The sequence below is a fragment of the Vulpes vulpes genome, chromosome 14 (assembly GCF_048418805.1).
Source record: "Vulpes vulpes isolate BD-2025 chromosome 14, VulVul3, whole genome shotgun sequence".
NCBI lineage: Eukaryota > Metazoa > Chordata > Mammalia > Carnivora > Canidae > Vulpes > Vulpes vulpes.
The window spans coordinates 3,924,234-3,943,480 of record NC_132793.1 but is presented as its reverse complement, the minus strand read 5'-3'; the positions used below and the strand labels follow the sequence as shown (position 1 = coordinate 3,943,480).

The following is a 19,247-nucleotide window of genomic DNA, read 5'->3' as shown; positions in this document are numbered from 1 at the left end:
GGACAGCAGATCAGCCCAGGCAAAGAGTTCATGGCACCCTCAAGTGGCTACCGCCCAGTGGCCCAGCTCTCACACTCATCCAGAAGCTCCTCCTTGCATGTCCTGGGCCAAGAATTAAATAAAACCTACAGGTCAAGTGTCCCGGGGCAGGAAATCGCCTGCAGAAGGCAGAACAAAAGCATTTTCTTGGGCTCCTCCTCAGCACTGCTCAGTGGCCCCCACATCTTATTGTTAGCTTAAGTACCATGGTGAGAACTGGTCCTGGCATAGAAGCTGAACAGTGTTTCAAAATTTCCTGTTCAAATTTATTTCTCCATTCTCCAAAACAGTTAAAAATCAAGCAGTTAACTTTGCAGTGGGTGTTTTACTCAGCTGAGTGCTTCCAAGTTTCAAAGGAAGATAAAAACAAAACATTTGCAACAAGTCTTCACGCCTGAGTATTTAATGAAGAAGCTAGTCACTGTGCAAACACCACGGAGCAGTTGCCTTCCTCATGCCCGAGACCTGCAGGCAAGTTTTAAAGATTTAACTCCAGCTCGGCCATCAACTTGATGAGCAATGTACTGAATGGCTCTGCTCCATCTCCCAAGAGGAGCACTCCCAGGACAGAGATTCATTTACAAAACAACGTGAAGCACATTTCTTGCTTAAATCCCGACATGAGCACTTCTTCTCCACAGGTTTTAAGTGTATGATAAAAAGTGAAGACCACAATTTAGTACTTTTTCCCTCTAATCTATGCTTTTAGTAATTATTGTCATTTAGACTACTGGCTAAGGAAGCTGCGCAGGAGAATGAGGCCAGTGGATAAAAACCCGTCCACCACTCTGCCGTGCCTTCTGCAATTCAAAGATAAGGGACAGTGAGAGCCTCAACAAGAGGCTAATTTTGTCAATTTGATACCATGAAAAAGAGAACTTTCTATCCTGAGACATTTTAAACATCTTTTCTGTTTCCCTCTGCTCATGAGATACTAAATCTGCCTCCCCCCACCATAAGAAACTCTGGTTTGCAAGGTCCTAATCCTGCAGCACTACATGGTTCCTATGAATAAAAAGTCCAAAGGAAAACAAAAACCAACAGTGAGAGTGAACCATACTTTAATTTATTGGCATTGTCAACCTAGGACAAGACAGGGATTTTTTTTTTTCCATGAAGGGAGATCGTTTTCAATCTGCCATAACATGTACCCACACATCTTCACCTCGGAAAATGTAGCATTTCAAGCTTTAGTCAGGGTCTAGGAGGAAAGAAGAAAATGCACCAGTTGCTAGTCTTTTGTGTTTTCTTAAAAATGCAACATGAACATGGGCAAGGAATTCTTTGTCACGAACTGTATAACTCTGGCGTCACTTCGCATGGCTGATGCTGACCCTTGGCTCTTGGCTGTTAGAAGTGCTGGTTCACCTGCATGGCCTTGACTGAACGGGGGACTCTTCCCTCCTAAGCAGGGCCAAGTACACTCCTGGCAATAAAGAAACTACTCTGCCTTTAAAAAGACACTAAAAGCCCCCTGTGCTCCTGGGCTGGGAGCATCCCCTGCAGGGCATATGGAGAGCAGTTTTGCTGTTCTGTTTTGTTTACTGTAGCTGGACACCATTTCCTGATCCCAAGGACATCACAAGGTCAAGGTAGCTTGATGCAGAGTTTGGCTCGGCACTGCTGCAGGGTCTCAGTGATTTTCTCAGCTAGCTCATTGTTAAAACAAAACAATGCAAGATAAAACCAGGTCTCATTACTTAGAATTACGAGATGAGACAGAGAGCCCCTAGAAAAAGGGCTACATTCAAAACACCGCATCTCCAGACTCATAATAAAATATTTACTAATTCAAAATGGAAATGAAAAGTGCTTAGGGGAGACAGCTCCAATAAGTAAAATTGCTCATAACCACAAGCTGCCAAAGGATTCATATTGATCACATTTCCTTGCTACTGCAGGTCTGATGCCTTTTTTAAAGCCAAACAAGAAAATTAAATCTGAAAAACATCTCTCTGGTTATTTGCCTTGCTTATCTTTGAAATAACAACGTCAAGAAGAAGTTTGGAGATCAAATCACTTCGGTAGTTGGGAACGAAGAGTCAGAATTTATCAACTGTACAAAACTGTTATTGCACAGAATTCACTCTACATGGCCCGTATCTCTGGAGAAGATGAACCAAGCCCTTCGAAAGAATCAGAAATTTAGCAAAAACAGTTGTCACTGCAGGGTCTTGCAGATGTTACTGCTTGATAAAATCACAGGACCCTTGCCTGTGCTTGTAGCCGTCATGTTCAGGAAGCAGTCATTTGTGAGAACATTAGCAGATGTGGGGGAATAAAGACGCAAAGAACCGCAATTTGTCATGCCCCTGAACTGTTATGTAACTCCGACAGCAATTACAAAAAGTGGGGAGTTTATCCTCCAAATTATTTGATGTTGTGCAGACAAATGAAACAGGTTTAATTAAAATAAGATGGCTCTCTACCTAAGCACTGCTAAATGAGCTGAAAATCAATGTGCCAATTACTTCTGCTTGTCAGGGCCCGAAACAAGATTCTTTTATGATGCCACAGGAATCCTATCACCTGTATGCTTTAAATTATTACCCTGCTAAATAACGTCTGAATGTACTGATTGACCAAAAAAAAAAAAAAAAAAACCGGTCAGAATTCAAAACTAAAATTACTTTGTTTTGAAGGTACTCTAAAAACAAGATGCAAGTCTTTTCTAACAAATCAGTAACTTACAGATTACTCCTTTTTCACTTTCACAATTTTTACGGTGCTGCCGGAAGTCTTCTCGGCATTTGCTTTGAATTCTGCCTTCAGTGCCTCTCTCACTGCTTTTGCACAGATCTGGGAGTATCGGATGTAGCTGGAAGTAAAAGATAACATAAAATTAATGTTCAATGATCCGACCAGATTGGTATTACTTTTTTTTTTCCTTCCCACACTTAATTTTGGTTAGATTGTACATTATTGTAGAACTGGATTTAAAAATGATCAGCGCCAGAAGCCAATCTACACAGAGAAAAAGACCAGAAAGAAATGCACCTAAGTCTTAATTGATATTAGGATGGGTAATCTTTGGTTTTTCTTCCTTGTACCATCTTCCCTCTTTAGTTACATGTTAAAGTAAAAGATACATAATGATCTAAAAAAAAGAAAAATCCCACAGTACAGGAAGTAGAGCAAAATGTTATGGGAGGCTATAAGTATTTCCCCCCCACCTTTTTTTTTTTTTTTTACTTTTTTTTTCTTTACGCTATTCTTACAAGATAAAGTATATGTAATTAAGAGGAAGAAAACTATTTTGAATTCAACAGTTCTTCCTCTGATTACTTCAAGGTTTTCTTGAGAGAATATTGGATTTTGTTCTGCCACTGATGACACTTCCCAATTAAGGTTTCTAAATGAAACTGAAAAGTCCTTACAGAACATCCTCAATTCTAACAAAACATCTAACAGCCTGCTTCCTGTTTGGTAGATGGACTCCCATCAACATCTTATTTTCCAAAAAATGTCAGCTCACTTTTTACACTTTTTGAAAACAGGAAAGGGGGGGGGGGAGGAGTGCTGCTGTCTATTTTCTTAGGTTTCAGATTTGTTTTTTTGGGCCAGAGGCAGGCATTTCAATGCCTCCTCAGGCTCTGACTAATTGGGCTGACCTTCAGGCTGCTCCATCCTTCCGGAGAGCTCATGCACCTGTAGACGCGAGAGAATCAACCAGGAGGATAACGATGCGAGCCCCGCGGGGGGGGGCACCGCACCTGTCAGAGCAGGTGCTCAGTAACCCGCCCCGCGCCTGGGGCCTGGGTCTCACTCGGCGCCCGCCGTCATCCACCCCAGGGTCGGGCCTCGGGCTGCTCCGTGTCGCGCACGTGCCCGCGGTGCCACCCGGTCAGCTCACATGGCAGCGGGTGCACGAAGCCACAGGTGTGAAGGCGGGGACTCCCCCCCCCCCCCATCCCCGCAGGTCGCGTGGTCGCGCGGGCCGCACGCGGGAGCTCCCGGGGCCTCCACTGCCCTCGCCGACGGGGGTCAGCGGAGTCCCCGCAGGGGCTCGAGGCTCCCCCCGCCCCCCCGCCGCCATCTTGGGCCCGCGCTCCCCTCCCCCCGCCGCCGCGGCCCCGACCCCCGCCCCCCGCCGTGACCTCCGACCCCGGGCCGCGCCGCCGGCCCCCGCACCCCCGAAGCGCGGGTCTACCTGAGTCCAGCCTGTCGCCAGTACGCCACCATGATGTCGCGAGCGCGGGCGCGTCGGGTCGAATCGCGAGGACGCCTCAATGTCGGCTCTGCGCGCGGCCCAGCGACAGGAAGGTCAGGCTTGGGAACCGGAAGAGGCGGGACTGCGGACCTGCCAATCTCACCGCCTCTTGCCCCGCCCGCCCTCCCAAGCAGCCCCTGCTGCCCCGCCGCGGAATCCCCCCGACGCCGGGAGCCAATGGGGGCGCGCGGCCGGGGCCTCGGGTGCCAATCCCCGGGCGGGCCGGCCGGCCGCGCCCCACGATTGGTTCCGCGGGAGCCCCGGTGTGCCCCGCGGGCTTCCGTAGTACCCTGACGGGGCGGCGGGGGCGGGGGCAGGAGGGCAGCCGAGGGCGGCGCGGGCGGCCCCCCCCGCCCCGGGGCAGCGGCCCGAGCGAATCCCGGCCCTGCCGGCGCGCGCGTGCGCTGCGGGGGCCGCCCCGACGTGCGCCCCCGGGCCAGAGGGCGGGGGGTGGGGCAGGGGGCGGGGCAGGGGGCGCCGCGGGGGGAGGGGGCAGGGGCGCCAGGGCCGCGGGGCACACCGGGCCCGCCACAGTTCCGAGGGCAGTTTTCAGGGACCGGGAAGGTTCTCGCGAAGGAACAGGAGAGCTTCCGTCTTTAACGCCAGGCAGGGGGAGATGCCCCGGCCGCGCGGGCCTCCCGGGCCTCCCGAGTCCACGGCTCCCGCGAGCTAACCGTCAGGGAAGAGCCGCAAACTGCCGGCTACTCAACCACAGCGGAAAATGAGAACTTCTGGAGTTTTGTCATTAGATCAGAGTAAAAAAAAAATCAAACAGGATAAAAATTTGCTTAGAAATCTTTTTATCATTAGGGCGTTACACCTTTTTTTAGAACAAGTATAATTTTACAGAAATTATACAAGTAAACTTTTTATCAAAGATCAATATTTTGCAATGTTTTGTTTAATTGAAACGTTATTTCATTTGTAAAAACCATCTCCGGTTACAAAAAATAAATCAAAAACCTCATTGAAGTTGCTTTTACAAATGTCCTAAGAAGTCTTAAGCTAAACATTTTAAGTAGAAACACTAATTTTTAAATAGTTTGGCATATTATTTCTATGGTTTATGTACATATACTAACTGGTTTCTTTTACAGGAAACCCGGTGAGTTTATTAAGCACTGTAAAATAAAGGCAAGAGCTAATCACCTTTTAACAAAAATACTCCGTATGCAACAACTGCAAATATCAAAGATATTATTTCCTGGTTGGTAACTGCCTGCTACAAAATATGAAATACATTTACTGGATTATTTTTCAGATTGCAGCTGCCCTTAGCATCCAAAATAACTGATTTCCCGTAAGGAAAAGCTGCAAAGCACTTCACATAGTGGTTGGCTTAGGTCAATGCTGCTTCTCTCATTATTATTCTTTTTTTCTTCCCCACCGCCCCCAACCCCCCGCAGTTGCACCGTATTATTAAAAACACTAAGTACCTGGGATTTATGCTTCAGAAAGACATCATTTGAGTAATTTCAAATGACATACAGCTCTTCATGTAAAAAAGATGTTTTGTGGTCACAATTACTTCAAAAAGTAATTATATTCAAATAACCTGACATATCATGCTTTAGCAATTCCAGAGCCATGATTCTGACACATGGCAATTTATAAGTTAGGCAAATGTGAAATGCTAAGAGATGTGAACAGCTGTTCTTCTGTTTAAGTTTAGAGTGCTGCAAAATTCCGGTAATGACTTTATTTTTTCAGTGAACATCACCAGCCCACGGTATAAGCATACTAAGTCATAAAGTACAAATCTGAGGAAGGTAGTACCTTTCCCAAGTTCCAAAATTTTGGCAAATTAATACAGTACTCTTTTATACATTAAAATCCTTTTTTGTTGTTGTTGGGAGTTATAGATTATTTTAGGGATAATTTTCACTCCGAAAATATAAGTACCAAAACAAAACACTGGTTTTTAATGGTGGTTTATAGCAGAGCAAGTTATTTTATACAAATTAATATGTCTTTTCAAACTATATAATTTCTCCTTTTAGAGAGCATTCCCTTGTGCAAGCTCTTGCAGTTTATTGCAGCAGGGTAATTCTATGTATTTAGGTGGCTCTGCTTTGTTCGGAGGTTGGTCCAAAGCCAGGTAGAGATCACAATGCATGAAAAGCTTTACCATTCTACCTTAAAGGAGATTTAATGTGCCAATATGATTTTCCAAGTACTTTTCAAAAACTGTTCAATTTTCACAAAATACTGGAATCCTCAAAATCAGATGGTCATTTCAAACAATACTTCAGATGATCCCTTTTATTTAGAAATCCTATACCTCTGTGTTTTGATCAGAAGTCCTATAGCTTTTCTTCAGCTTATTAAAAAAAAAAAACCCCTCTACCTAAAATACAGTTTTATTTTTTAAATAACAAATAAATATACTGCCGGTTTGCAGAGACCTGGGGAGTGGATGTGGAGCACCAATTTTCAGCCTCATTTCTCTACAAACGCTGCCGCTGCCATCGGCGTCCTTATGCTCCCTCTCGCCGAAGCCGCCAATTCTTCGATCTCAGCATTTAATTTATGTATCACCCATTCCATTGCTTCTCGGCCCTTAAAAAAAAAATCCAACACATTGATTGTTACCAAGTGAGAGCAGAGGCACATATCCAATGAATGGCACATCCGGAAGTAACAAGGAGCATTTACAAGTATAACTAAACCTCATCAGGATGGATTGTTCTTGTCCTTGCTTTTTTTTTTTTTTTACTTTAATATTACTCACCAAATATTGAATGCCTTGGGCAACTGGATTGATCTATAAACTCATTTTTATTTTGCATTCAGAGGATGTTTTCAAAAGATTCCACGATTCAATGATCATGATCATTTATTTCAGGTTAGAGTGGTCCCTTTGGGGTGGGGTCAAAAGGTCAAACCCATTTTTTTTGGCCCATTATTTATTTACTTAAAGATTGTATTTATTTATTCATGAGACACACACACACACACAGACAGAGACACAGGCAAAGGGAGAAGCAGGCTCCACGTAGGAAGCCCAGTGCAGGACTCAATCCTGGGACTCCAGGACCACACCTGGAGCCAAAAGGAGACACTCAACTGCTGAGCCACCCACATGTCCCTTTTAGTCCATTATTTTAAACCAAAATCCTGGATAAGGTGCTGAAAGATCTGGTCCCCGATTCCCTCTTCAACCAGTCTCTCCTGGTACTTTATGCAGGTTCTTGAGGAAAGGAGGAGTATTTCCTGCTTCCTCTCTCAGTGCCTTTGCACATGCAGCCCCTCTGCCACAGGCTTCCCAGCACATCCCTCACAGCCGATGTGTCCCTCATTCAGCACTCAACAGAACACTTATGAAATACTTGCATCTCTTTGTACTCTTCCTTTCCTAATGGCGTGATTAACATCGACTTCCTCTTCATTCCACGAAGGCAGGGACCATACTTGTTTTGTTACCTGCTAGTCCCTAGTCTAGCCCAGCACTTACCCTAATACAGAGAAGACATCTGTAAGTATCTTTGCAGTGCTGAATAATTCCATTAAACGTGTGTTAGACTAGAATGCATTAAGTATCTCTTTCTCAAAACTTAAATTGTTTTATATCCTACATTCTCCAAGGGGGCAAATATCAGAGGTGGGGAGACGTTAAAAAAAAAAAATTCTGGGATCCCTGGGTGGCGCAGCGGTTTGGCGCCTGCCTTTGGCCCAGGGCGCGATCCTGGAGACCCAGGATCGAATCCCACATCGGGCTCCCGATGCATGGAGCCTGCTTCTCCCTCTGCCTGTGTCTCTGTCTCTCTCTCTCTCTGTGTGACTATCATAAATAAATAAAAATTAAAAAAAAAAAGTAAATCCTTTAAAAAAAATTCTCACTCTTTTAATGTACAAAGTACACCTTCACCCTTTCATTCATCTATCCATGGTGTTAAATACTTTCATGTGCTGGTGGCCGTTAAGAGAAAAAGAATGTCTAAAATGGACCTGCGGCTTGCAGGGCAGAGAGGATGATGAAAAAGGCTGAGAACTGGCATCTTAAACAACAGTACACAGTGACATGACCAAGTACTTCTCCCACGCTTTTCAGGTCTTCTCATTTGCGATTCATGCCCAAACTAGCAAGACGGCTGACTGATCTTCACTTCACAGATGGGGAAACTGAGGCACAGAAAAGTTAACTTAATTGTCCAAGGTTGAAAGGCCAGAAGAGTAATGGCTTGCACATAAATCCAGGGGTGCCAGCCCCCAGAGCCTATGCAAGAAACTGCCTAAAAGAATTCTCACTGCATCGTGGTTGAGAGTTTGTTTGCCAGGACAAACACACGCTTGGTACTAAGCTCTTCCAAGACAGGAAACCCTTGAGTAAGGATCAGGGAGCAGCCTCACTTACTTTATTAGCATTTGAAGATATCGTGCTCGCCATCAGTCCTTCAAGGTAACTGCTAAGACTGACTCCTTTCACACTGATTATGGCTTCTTGAGTCAAAACAGTTCTGGAATACGACACATTCACATAGTTTCAGAATGACCTTTCATTTTTTAAGAAACACATGAGAAAAAAAAATTAAAACACCTGGTAAAAGAAGTTTGTCAAAACATTTTTTACTCACTTTTCTGGGTCCTGAGGATGTGGTTTGTATATAAGTCTTTCATCTACTGAAACCATATTTGTAAATGAAATCTACAGAATGAAGAAAAAAAACAAACTCCAATCACTTTGGAACGAAGATGAAACATTTATGAAATTAATTCACAAACCAAAATCATGCTAGGTAATTATATAAATAACAAATAAACCACTTTGATATTATTGCAAAAACAGAACTTAAATTTCACTATTCACTGCTTCCTTTTTATTATAAAAATAATGAGTATGACAAAACCATTACAGTAAGAATGTGCACATGATCCCAAATTCATTTTATTGTGTGCTGTCCCCTGGAAACAATAAGGAGCCTCACTGGAGCAGTGAGGCTAAGCTGCAAACAGGAAAAGACAATACAACATATAATCTTTGATTTCCTAAGCTACGGTGAAGAGTAAATATTCACCTGTACATCAACCATAAGAGACAAAAAAAAAAAAAAAAAGCTATTAGTTTAAAATCAAAACAAATGGAAGCCAAAACTTACATTAGTAGATTTAAGTTCCATTGTCTTCTCTACAGGATCAACTACAGAATGTTCCTGCACGTATGTTTTAGTTCTTGCCGCGCCAATAAGCTAAATAAAACGTTCACAATTACTAATCAGAGGAGGAGGGATTTCTTAGCAAGCGTATCAATATTTTATTTGAAGGTAAAAATGTGTTAATATCTTGAACTAAAAAATCTGTTTCATAAAAGACAGAAGGAATCAGACAAAGGTCAGAAATGAGGCCCGTCTGAGGGTAACAGGAATTCACACACCATGAATGAGATGAGACTGCCAGATACAAAAACCCTTCCCAGAGGCAATTAGCGACCAGCCCGGGGAGAACGCGTGCTGTATAAAACAGACACTGAAACCGCCAAGGTGTGACGACGGAGCACTGAGCCTGAAATATGGAAATCAGAATATTTGGGTAAACATGGCATCTGGAGAAAGGAGAGCTCGGGAATATCTGTCAATATTTTCCTAGAGCAGTCTGAGGGAGAGGGTGCTGCGGCTTCGTTGTCCAGACAGAAAAATGACGATCTCATGAAGGAGGATAATGCATCCCGTCCAGGGTCACTGCTGTGCTTGGACCTCAAGCCAGCCCCCCTGACCTTGCTTATTTCTGTGTCCCTGCTATCCAACGCAGGCATTTGTGCATACAAAGCAATTAGGACACTTCTGTTGAAAAATGTGTCCTTTAGTTTTCTGAGTGGACCTCCCTTCCCCAAGGAGAAAGAAACGGGAGTCTGCTTATTATACCAGAGTTCTCTCACATTGTAATCATCTGGCACTCCAGTGTCTTGCTGGTTAAATTGGCTCATTAAAGCCTGCTCACATGTAACTGAATAGAATTCTGTTTTTAAATGTATGGGGAGGAGACTCAAACCTCGGAACGACTGTGGCCTAGCTGAGTCTGAGAGTACACTCTTCACTTAGTGTCACGACCCACCATGGACCACAGCCACTGTCTGCTAAACATAACCACCAGCCCCCAGCCTCCAGATCTCACTACTGGCCTGGAGTGGTTGGCAAAAGCAGGAAAAGCAGAACTCAACTCCTTTTAGATTACAGAGCATTAGCTGGCTTCCTTCAGAAGGTTTTATCAGGCGCCTTCATGAAGACTGTAATAATATTTCCAATTCATTATACACTCATAACTCAAGTTTATTATAATACAATTTGAACTGATGCAAAAATGACATTCAGAATCGGCTCCCACAACCTATTTGAAATTATAATGTGGTTTAGAAAACTTCTCTACAGCAGTCACATTTCCACAGGAATAAAGACACACTTACAGATTTCACAATGGAAGGCAGTCCCCACTCTGTGCTGAGAAGTCTATGGCTGTGCAACTTTCCAGAGGGATCTATATGTCTGTCCAACACATCAACTCCAACCACACTTGGGTTCATAGGGTTTGGGTATTTCTGCATTGCAGCTGTCGTAACAGTTTCCCATGGGTGGCTGCCGACATGAACCAAAAACCAAACATTTGAAAAACATGCATATAAATTATACCGTTTTTATAACCCTTCAAATCATTCTTTATAGTTGAAGCTTAATTAATTTAACTAGGGAAAATTATTTTTCTAAAACCCTGACTAAAAAATGATTTGGGGAGCTCAATCTACATTTTGAACACATATAGAATTCTGTGTTTTCTCAGCACACAGGCTGTATGGTACAACTGAGGTTTACAGAGATATAAATAGCCTATAATGCATTAGAGTCCAGTTTTTTTTTTTTTTTTAGAGTACAGTTTCTTAAACAATCTTTCCTATTTACTCATGTTCACTTTCACATGTAAATTGTTTCTAAGAACCATGGATTCATAAAAATGTATTTAAAAAAAATATGTTCTACGAAAACAAACAGGAAAAATTGTTATTATTATACCATTTGTTGTTTTGTCTGGTCCAAGTTCCAAAAAGCTATAAAGATGTAACAAAAGTAGAACAGACACCATAAATTCTTTTATTAGGGATTACAAAAAGACCCAAAGTATTATTGATTTAAATACTGTAAATTAAAATATTTTTCCCTATGTTAAGGTAATAAATAACAGTGGCCCCTCCAATCTTTATCCATGGCTTTCCCCAAAGGAGTGATTCTGATTTGTTTTGAAAAGGTCACTCAATATCATAAAGTATTTTTAAGGCGCTCCTAATATACTCTTTTCTAACATTCTCTCTTAATATTATCTTCTTGAAAAAGCCCGTGTGCTTGGATGATTCAAAATGTGATGTACATTTGTTCACAACTTGTGTGAATAAGATGCTGGTACAAAAGCCATCCTTTTCAAAAGAGCTCCTTATTAACGACAATGAGTATTAGACGTGATTGAGCCCACCTGCAGTCTGATGCTACCCTATCTGCGCTCTTGTCTTCGTTGAAAGGAAAAAAAGATCTGGAGATAATGTTTCAAACCACATTTACCGATAAACCACACAGCATTACTTTTTATTTTTCTAAAAGCAAAACAGGTAGGCCGTTAATCCAGTTCAACTTTTCAGAGAACTAAGCCTGACAACTACTTCTTGCCAATAGAAGGAAAATCTCAACACCATTCATTTCCCAGAACCTTGGACAACCAGTCCATTAAAAATAGACATTATTTTTAATGTTTTCATTTTTGCTATTATATAAATGAACCTCATTCTGTTTTTAATCTCAAGCCTTATTCAGCAATCAATGCAGCTATATAAGGGGAGCTACTTCATAAATCTAAACAGTCCCCACAAATAGAAGTGATACAGGCCGAGCACTCAGATTGTTACCAAGGCAACTATCTAAAATGAAAATCAGATGAACCCTGTCCCTGTCTCCATCTAGTCATATACCACGGTTAGCTGGCTTCCTTGCACTTATCTCTTTCCTCCATCCCCTCTAAAAAATTAATAATTGCACATGGCTTCGGAGTGGTTATGTATTATTTGTAATATAGTCCTTCTCTGAGCCAACTCAACAACACTGGTGTTGACTTAACTTGAACTAAGACTGCTTCATGAAACACAATCAGCTCAAACATTACACAGGATGCACATTAACAGTCTTCCAGCAATTAATCTGAACCCCACTAATGTAATCATGTGAAAAGACCTGACGCTGGAAGACACTCAGAATGGCACCAAAGGACAGAAGGAAATCTTACCCACCTGCCCAATATCTTCACCTATAAAGGGAGGTGGGTAGACATTTAGATACACTTAACTCCAGCCAGGCAGCAACAACATCTTGATTAATCTACCAATATGTAACCAATTCAAGAGCCCTGGCACATAGGGCTCTATTCCTATTTGTTGAGGGAATCCATGAATGGCTCCACTTGGATGCCAACTATATGTGAAGCCTCAGAAGGAAGTGCTGGACAAATACGGGGAAGCCACAGAATGAGGACTCTTGATGTTGCAGACAGCAGCATCCTTAAGATAGGTAACACTTAAAAAAAAAAAAAAGATAGGAAACACTTGACAATGGTTAAGATTTGGGAGTGGAGATGGTAACTTCCATTTCAGGACCAAGTTTGAAGAGCCCATAGGACATGTAAGCAGAGATGTCTGGTAAGACCTGAAAATAAGGATCTGAAGTTCAAGAGAGGCTGGAGCCCAAGATACAGATTTGGGTGTCATAAGTATGTATTAGCTGGGACCCTGACTGAAAAGCCCAGATTACTTGGGGAGAATCGGGATTGGAGCTGCTTCTCCCAGGACATGTCTAGCATATGTTTAAGTCTGTCTTCTGGGAGGAGGATCCCAGAGATTTCACCAAATCTCAGAGAGACATATAGCAAGAAGATTAAGAATCACTGATGAGATCCAAGACAAGAAGCCCATTAACAGAATCTTCTCGAACATTTACGAAGAAGGGGAAGAGAGGAAAACACTTAAAAGCAGAAGGAATGGAGACAGGGGTGGCAGGGAGAAGTGTGTCAGGAAGACAGAATCAAGTGGTTTTTGTTTTTAAAGATTTTATTTATTGGGGAATCCCTGGGTGGCTCAGCGGTTTAGCGCCTGCCTTCAGCCCAGGGTCCCGGGATGGAGCCTGCTTCTCCCTCTACCTGCGTCTCTGCCTCTCTCTGTGTCTCTCATGAATAAAAAAATAAAATCTTAAAAAAAATTTATTTATTTATTTATTCATGAGAGACAGAAAGAGGCAGTCATAGGCAGAGGGAGAAGCAGGCTCCCTGTAGGGACCCTGATGCCAGACTCAAACCCAGGACCCCCCTGATGCGGATCCATCACCACCTGAACCCAAGGCGGCCCTCAACCACTGAGCCACCCAAGTGCCGCAGAATCAAGTTCTAAGAGGTGGTAATCAAGTTTAAAGAACTTCCGAAGCACCGAAATCCAGAAGAGGACTTGCCAGCAAGAAACCATCCATGATCCCGGGGGCTGAAACAGAGTAGGAAAGACTGCAACCGGGTGAAGAGAAAGATTGCAAATTTAGAGTCTTTTTTTTTTTTTTAACCCCCAAAGACTGTAAGCATTAGTGAAAGCATTAGGGAAAAAAGGAATCTTCCCCGAGGCTAACTAACATCACACTTCCCAGGACCCAGTGGACTCCTGGATGGGCCTGATTCACTGAATACGGAGAGAGCTTACAACTTCTTTTGAAACTGCCCTTGGAAACATGGTTTTGTTTTCTTTTCTTTTTTTTTTTAAATCAAATGGTCAGACTAAAACATACTGCAAAGCTATAAAAACTAAAACAGTGTGGCAAGAGCAGCGAGATCGGCGGGACGGAGCAGTCGGCTCAAAAACGGACTCAAACGTCAAGGGCAACAGAGCGTAGGCCGAGGGCGGCAATCAAGCGGAGGCTGCTGCCCCGGAGTAACTTAAGCGCATTAACTGCTTCTTAGCGCCCCAAACGCCGCAGCTGCTGGTCCGCGCGGCTGTTCCCCGCGGGCGGAGCGCCGAGCCTGCCGGGGGCGGCTCACGGCCCGGGTCCCCGTCCCGTCCCCGCAAGAAGGGGCGGCCCAAGGTCGCGGGGCTCGGGGACCCGGACCTGCACCCCGGCTCACCCAGCAGGCACCGCACGCGACGCCGCCCGAGGCTCGGCGGGGACCGCGCGGCCGGAGGTGACACGCACGGGCCTCCCTCCCCGGGCACGGCCGACGACCGGGCGGCGGGGCGGAGGTCCCAGGCCCTCTCGGGGGGCGGGGGGGAGCCTGGGCCGCAGCCTTCGGGTCCCCGCCCCTCCCCCACCTAGACTTCCGGTCCCCGCCCCTCCCCCACCTGCGCTCCGGGTGCCCCCTCCCCACCTGGGCTCGGCCCCCGCCCCTCCCCCACCTGGGCTCGGCCCCCCACCCCTCCCCCACCTGGGCTCCGGGGCCCGGCCCCCCCCCCCAGGCCCGGCGCCTGGAAGCTTCCTGAGGGGCGCCCCGGCCTCGCCAAAACGGCCCGCCCACCCCGCGCCTGCCCCGTGCGCCCCGCCGCCCCGCCCCCCGCCCCAAACTTACTCAAAGACGTGCTCTGAAGTCCAGATCTTCATGGTGCCGGCGGCCCGCGCGGCGTCCGGGCGGCGCTAGGGGACAATGAGGCAAAAAAGCCACACTTGCCCCCGCCCCGCCCCCGCAGCCGCCCCGCCGGCCGCGCACCGCGCACCGCGCACGCGCCGTGGGGCCCGACGCCAGGGACGTCCCGACGCGCGGCCTCACGCCCTATCCCGTCCGGGTGTCGCCCCAGCCCGGCGCGCGGCGCAACGAGGCCCCGCCCCTTAGCGCCGGGCGCAACGCGCCGGCGCAGTTCCGGGGCAGCGCCCGGGGCCGCCGGCGTAGGCGCTGCGCTGCGCAGGCGCGGCACGCGGCCGGCTGCCCGCCCCCTCGCGGGCGGCGCGGGGAGCGCGGGGAGCGCGGGGAGCGCTGACCTCTGCGCAGAGTTGGGCCAGGCCCAGCCGCCGCCTGGCGCGCTCCTGCCCTGCTAGGCCCCGCGGGCGGCCGAGGGCGGCAGCAGCCCCGCCTGCACCCGGGCCCTGCCGTGCGGCTGCTTGTCTTAACATGGACCGTCGGGCCCCAGAGTCCAATCGGGCCGCCAGCCCGCCCCCTCCCTCTCGGCCTGGGCCGTGGGGGCCCCAGAGTCATGCAATCACCCAACCAGCCACCCCTTCTCTCTCTTGGGACTGGGGGGGCCCTGAAGTCATCCAACCAACCAGCCGGCCCCCTCCTGTCTTGGCCTGGACTGTGAGGCCCCAGAGTCATGCAATCACCCAGCCAGCCACCCCTTCTCTCTATTGGGACTGGGGGGGCCCTGAAGTCATCCAACCAACTAACCAGCCACCCCTTCTCTCTATTGAGATTGTCGGGGCCCCAAAGTCATCCAACCAACCAGCCAGCCCCCTCCTGTCTCGGCCTGGACTGTGAGGCCCCAGAGTCATGCAATCACCCAGCCAGCCACCCCTTCTCTCTATTGGGACTGGGGGGGCCCTGAAGTCATCCAACCAACTAACCAGCCACCTCTTCTCTCTATTGAGATTGTCGGGGCCCCAAAGTCATCCAACCAACCAGCCAGCCCCCTCCTGTCTCGGCCTGGACTATGAGGCCCCAGAGTCTTGCAATCAACCAACCAATCAACCAACCAGCCACCTCCTGTCTCAGCCTGGACTATAGGGGCCCCAGAGTCATCCAGTCAACCAACCAACCAACCAGCCAGCCAGCCAGCCACCTCCTGTCTCAACCTGGACTGGACTATGGGGGCCCCAAAGTCATCCAGTCAACCAACCAGCCAATCAGCTCTGTACTCCTTCCTCTTGTCCTCCCAGCAATTATGACCTTGGGTGGGCAGAAGACATATAGACACAGAGAAACTAACATCAGACTGTGTGATGGGTGCCCAAATGAAGGGTGTACTTAGGAAGCATGGGTGCTAGTTGGAAGAGAAGTGAAAACTTCATGGCGCTCAGTTTGTAGATGGGTCTTAGCTCAGATGTCACCCCAAGAGAAAGATTCCTTCATCACCCTTCTATAGAGATCCTCCAAGTCCTAGTTCCTCCATCACAACATTCCATTGCATTTTTCTCAGCATGCATCACCCTCTGAGATAGTCTTGTTTATTTAACTTCCACTTGAATGTAAGTCCTTGAAGGTGATGATCTTGGCCGTTTTGCTCAATAAATGATTCTTAATACCTGGTATATAGTAAAGGTTCAATGATTACTTACTGAAAAATAAAAATTGTTTGTGGAATGAGTGAATTACTGAAGTCATCTAGTTTATCTGTTTAACTCCACTAGACTGCAAGCCCTCAAGGGTGAGGCTCTTGCCAGACTTCTTCAATGACCTCCCCATACCTACACAATAATTATTGGTTGCATAAGTGAGTGAATGACTAAGAAGTGAGGGCAGGCAGGAATGCCATGTGACGTCATATGCAGGTGAGCCTTGTCCACTGGACAAAGTACAGGGCCTAGCTTTCAGGTTCCGCCCTCCCTCCTCTTCCACCCCTCCTGTCCTTGTCCCTAACACAACAATTTGCCATTTTAAATGATGGCTGTGGAGCAAAATCTTTACATCTGGTTACTTAGAAGCCAGTTAGAGGCACTGCCTCATTCTTGCTCTTAGCTCATTTGATTGTTAAAAACAAATAAAAGCCAGGTTAATTTAACAGGGAGGATAATTTTTTTTTAAGCTGAAGTCCTTTATATAGAAAAACAGAAAAATTACATTAGGCAGGAAGGAAATAATATGGTTGGGTAGTTGCTAAGTGCAATTTGTGGTACCCAGGACTTAAAAAAAAAAAAGCCCTGTGGTACTTGGAATGAATTCTTGGGGAGGTAATGCTTTAAAGAGTGGCTCAGCCTTGATTAAGATGTGAAGTTAATGTTGCCGGGTGTTTAAAACACTGGTTCAGGACCCGACAGCACAGTACAGCCTGTCCCTGCTATTCCTGGAGCTCCAGGATTCCTATCCTGTTTGTTTTAGAGATTGCTATTCTTCCCTCTAATTCAAGATACCTGTTTTTCAAAATCATGAAAATGATTTTGTATCAGACTGTATCAGTCTATTGATTTTACTTGCTGCATCTGGAGTGAGTGATGGGGGCAGGGGCATCGAAGGGTGGAGATTCAGAACCCAGGTATCTTTTCTATGTGTTTCCCCAAGGTAGAAGTAATACCACCTGGTACTTGGATTTGGAGAGCAAGACCTTTACGTAGATTATCTCTCGGAGACTCACTTAGAAACACACAGAGGAAACAAATGACTGGTTTTTAAATACCTAAGAAATGTATCACTGACTGTGCCTGTCCCAGAAACAGGGAAATTATTAGCAGGTCATTACAAAGTAGATGACTGGCCCTGGTGGCACTTGCTGCGGGGATGACACCCAATCCCTGGGTCTCCACACCCTTCCCTGTGCCTCGGGATGGAGGGTGGGGTGAGGGAGGGAAGAATGTAGGTGTGATTCCAACCATCAAGGAACTTCCAGTTGAGGATGCACAACACAAGTCAAGAAATAACTAGAAGACACTTAAAGTGAAGGTTGGGCATTTGGAGCAAAGAGACCAAGGCTGTGAACTGCAGTCCCTGGAGCAGGCTTCACGGCAGAGCATGAGGCTGCTGGGAACTGCTGATAGTGGGGTCCAGAGACAGGCCTGGCAGGACAGGTGGATGAGGTCACGTGCTTCAACGGCAGCTCAGCCCCGGCTCCTTTTATGTCCTTCCAAAGTTTAGTCATTCACATGCCATCTTCACAATTTGCCTTGTCTATCTAACCTGTCCCATTATTACTTAGTTTTCTTTTCCATCAGCTTCCTTGCAAAGACACTTACAGAGTTACTGTCAATAGAAAATTAGTATTTATTTTTTTAAATATACACTAATTCCTAACTATTAAAACAGTAAGCCTGTGGGCTCCTGCTGTCCTCTAGGAGAGGGGATGCCTCACTTTGGGGTTCATCTCCAAGCTTTCTCTATATTTTTCGGACTCTTATCCATCCTCTGCAAATTGCAAACCCACCTTTTCCTCTGAACCTCTTGGCAATGACCTTTATCTCTGAATTCACTGTCAACTCCCCCACTTGCCTCCATTTCTCTTTAAAAGAAATGGAATTCTTTAAAAGAATGCCATTCATTCCCATGAATCCTCTGTATTTCATCTGCACTCAGAGAGTGTGTTCTTTCTCTAATCTGTTTGCCTTTGCTCCTTTATTCACTCAACAAATGGCCTCAGATCATCTGTTTGAGGCCATCCCTATCCACACGGAGCTTATACTACTCCAGTGGTTCGCAACCAGGGCGATTTCCTCCAGGGGATGTGTGATCGTGTCTGGAGACCTCTTTGGCTGTCATGCACAGGGAGGGGCTGCTCCTGGCACCTAGCAGGTGGGAGCCAGGAACACTGCTAACACCCTGTGGTGCCCAGGATGGAGACAGTCCCTTGTGACAAAGAGGTACCTCACCCCAAATGTCAGTAGTGTGGCAGTGTGGAAACCCTGGGCCGTGACTACCAGGCCCTTAGGATCTGGCCCAGTCTTCCTGTCTGGACTCCATCGTTTGTCCTTCCATCCCCCAACTCAACTAAACCCTTTGGCTGCATCAGTTACTCACTGTCCCCAGTAGGCCCCACATTTCCACACCCTTGAACTTTGTACATGGTGTTCTCTGCCCAGAATGCACTTCCCCTTGCTTGCCTTGAAGAGTCTTACTCACATCTTGAGACTGAGCAAATACTCCACTCCTCTGAGTGCCTCACTGACATGCCTCTTCCCGAGCTCGGCACAGCGCTTTGCTTCTGCTTTGGTGCTCCTGTCGGCATTTAATAGGCACCATATATTGTACTGTGTTTGTGTGTGTGTGTGTGTGTGTGTGTGAGTGTCTATACAACTTAGTCTGCTCGGGCTACTGTAACAAAATATCACAGGCTGGGTGGCTTATACACAATGGCTTATTCTCACTGTTCTGG

At 46.3% G+C, this 19,247-nt stretch overlaps 2 protein-coding genes across 2 annotated transcripts; both read right to left on the bottom strand.

Annotated features, from left to right (window-relative positions):
* Positions 1-1,083: 1,083 nt before the first annotated feature.
* Positions 1,084-4,497, bottom strand: ATP5F1E (ATP synthase F1 subunit epsilon). The gene is made up of 3 exons (XM_072735493.1): positions 4,190-4,497; positions 2,731-2,857; positions 1,084-1,240 (listed from the first exon to the last, which is right to left on the bottom strand). The coding sequence occupies exons 1-2, from the start codon at positions 4,219-4,221 to the stop codon at positions 2,734-2,736; spliced, it is 156 nt and encodes a 51-aa protein (XP_072591594.1). The 5' UTR covers positions 4,222-4,497; the 3' UTR covers positions 1,084-1,240; positions 2,731-2,733.
* A 535-nt stretch (positions 4,498-5,032) lies between these two features.
* On the bottom strand, positions 5,033-14,967 carry PRELID3B (PRELI domain containing 3B). The gene is made up of 6 exons (XM_072735491.1): positions 14,810-14,967; positions 10,647-10,815; positions 9,346-9,435; positions 8,824-8,894; positions 8,604-8,706; positions 5,033-6,808 (listed from the first exon to the last, which is right to left on the bottom strand). The coding sequence occupies exons 1-6, from the start codon at positions 14,839-14,841 to the stop codon at positions 6,689-6,691; spliced, it is 585 nt and encodes a 194-aa protein (XP_072591592.1). The 5' UTR covers positions 14,842-14,967; the 3' UTR covers positions 5,033-6,688.
* Positions 14,968-19,247: the final 4,280 nt, after the last annotated feature.

Coding starts and splice junctions, on each gene's coding strand:
- ATP5F1E (XM_072735493.1), bottom strand. CDS start 4,221: ATGGTGGCGTACTGGCGACAGGCTGGACTCAG. Junction 2,858..4,189: donor TGGCGACAGGCTGGACTCAG/GTAGACCCGCGC, acceptor TTTTACTTCCAG/CTACATCCGATACTCCCAGA.
- PRELID3B (XM_072735491.1), bottom strand. CDS start 14,841: ATGAAGATCTGGACTTCAGAGCACGTCTTTGA. Junction 9,436..10,646: donor TGCCTTCCATTGTGAAATCT/GTAAGTGTGTCT, acceptor CGTTTTATTTAG/CTTATTGGCGCGGCAAGAAC. Junction 8,895..9,345: donor TGGAACTTAAATCTACTAAT/GTAAGTTTTGGC, acceptor TTCATTCTGTAG/ATTTCATTTACAAATATGGT.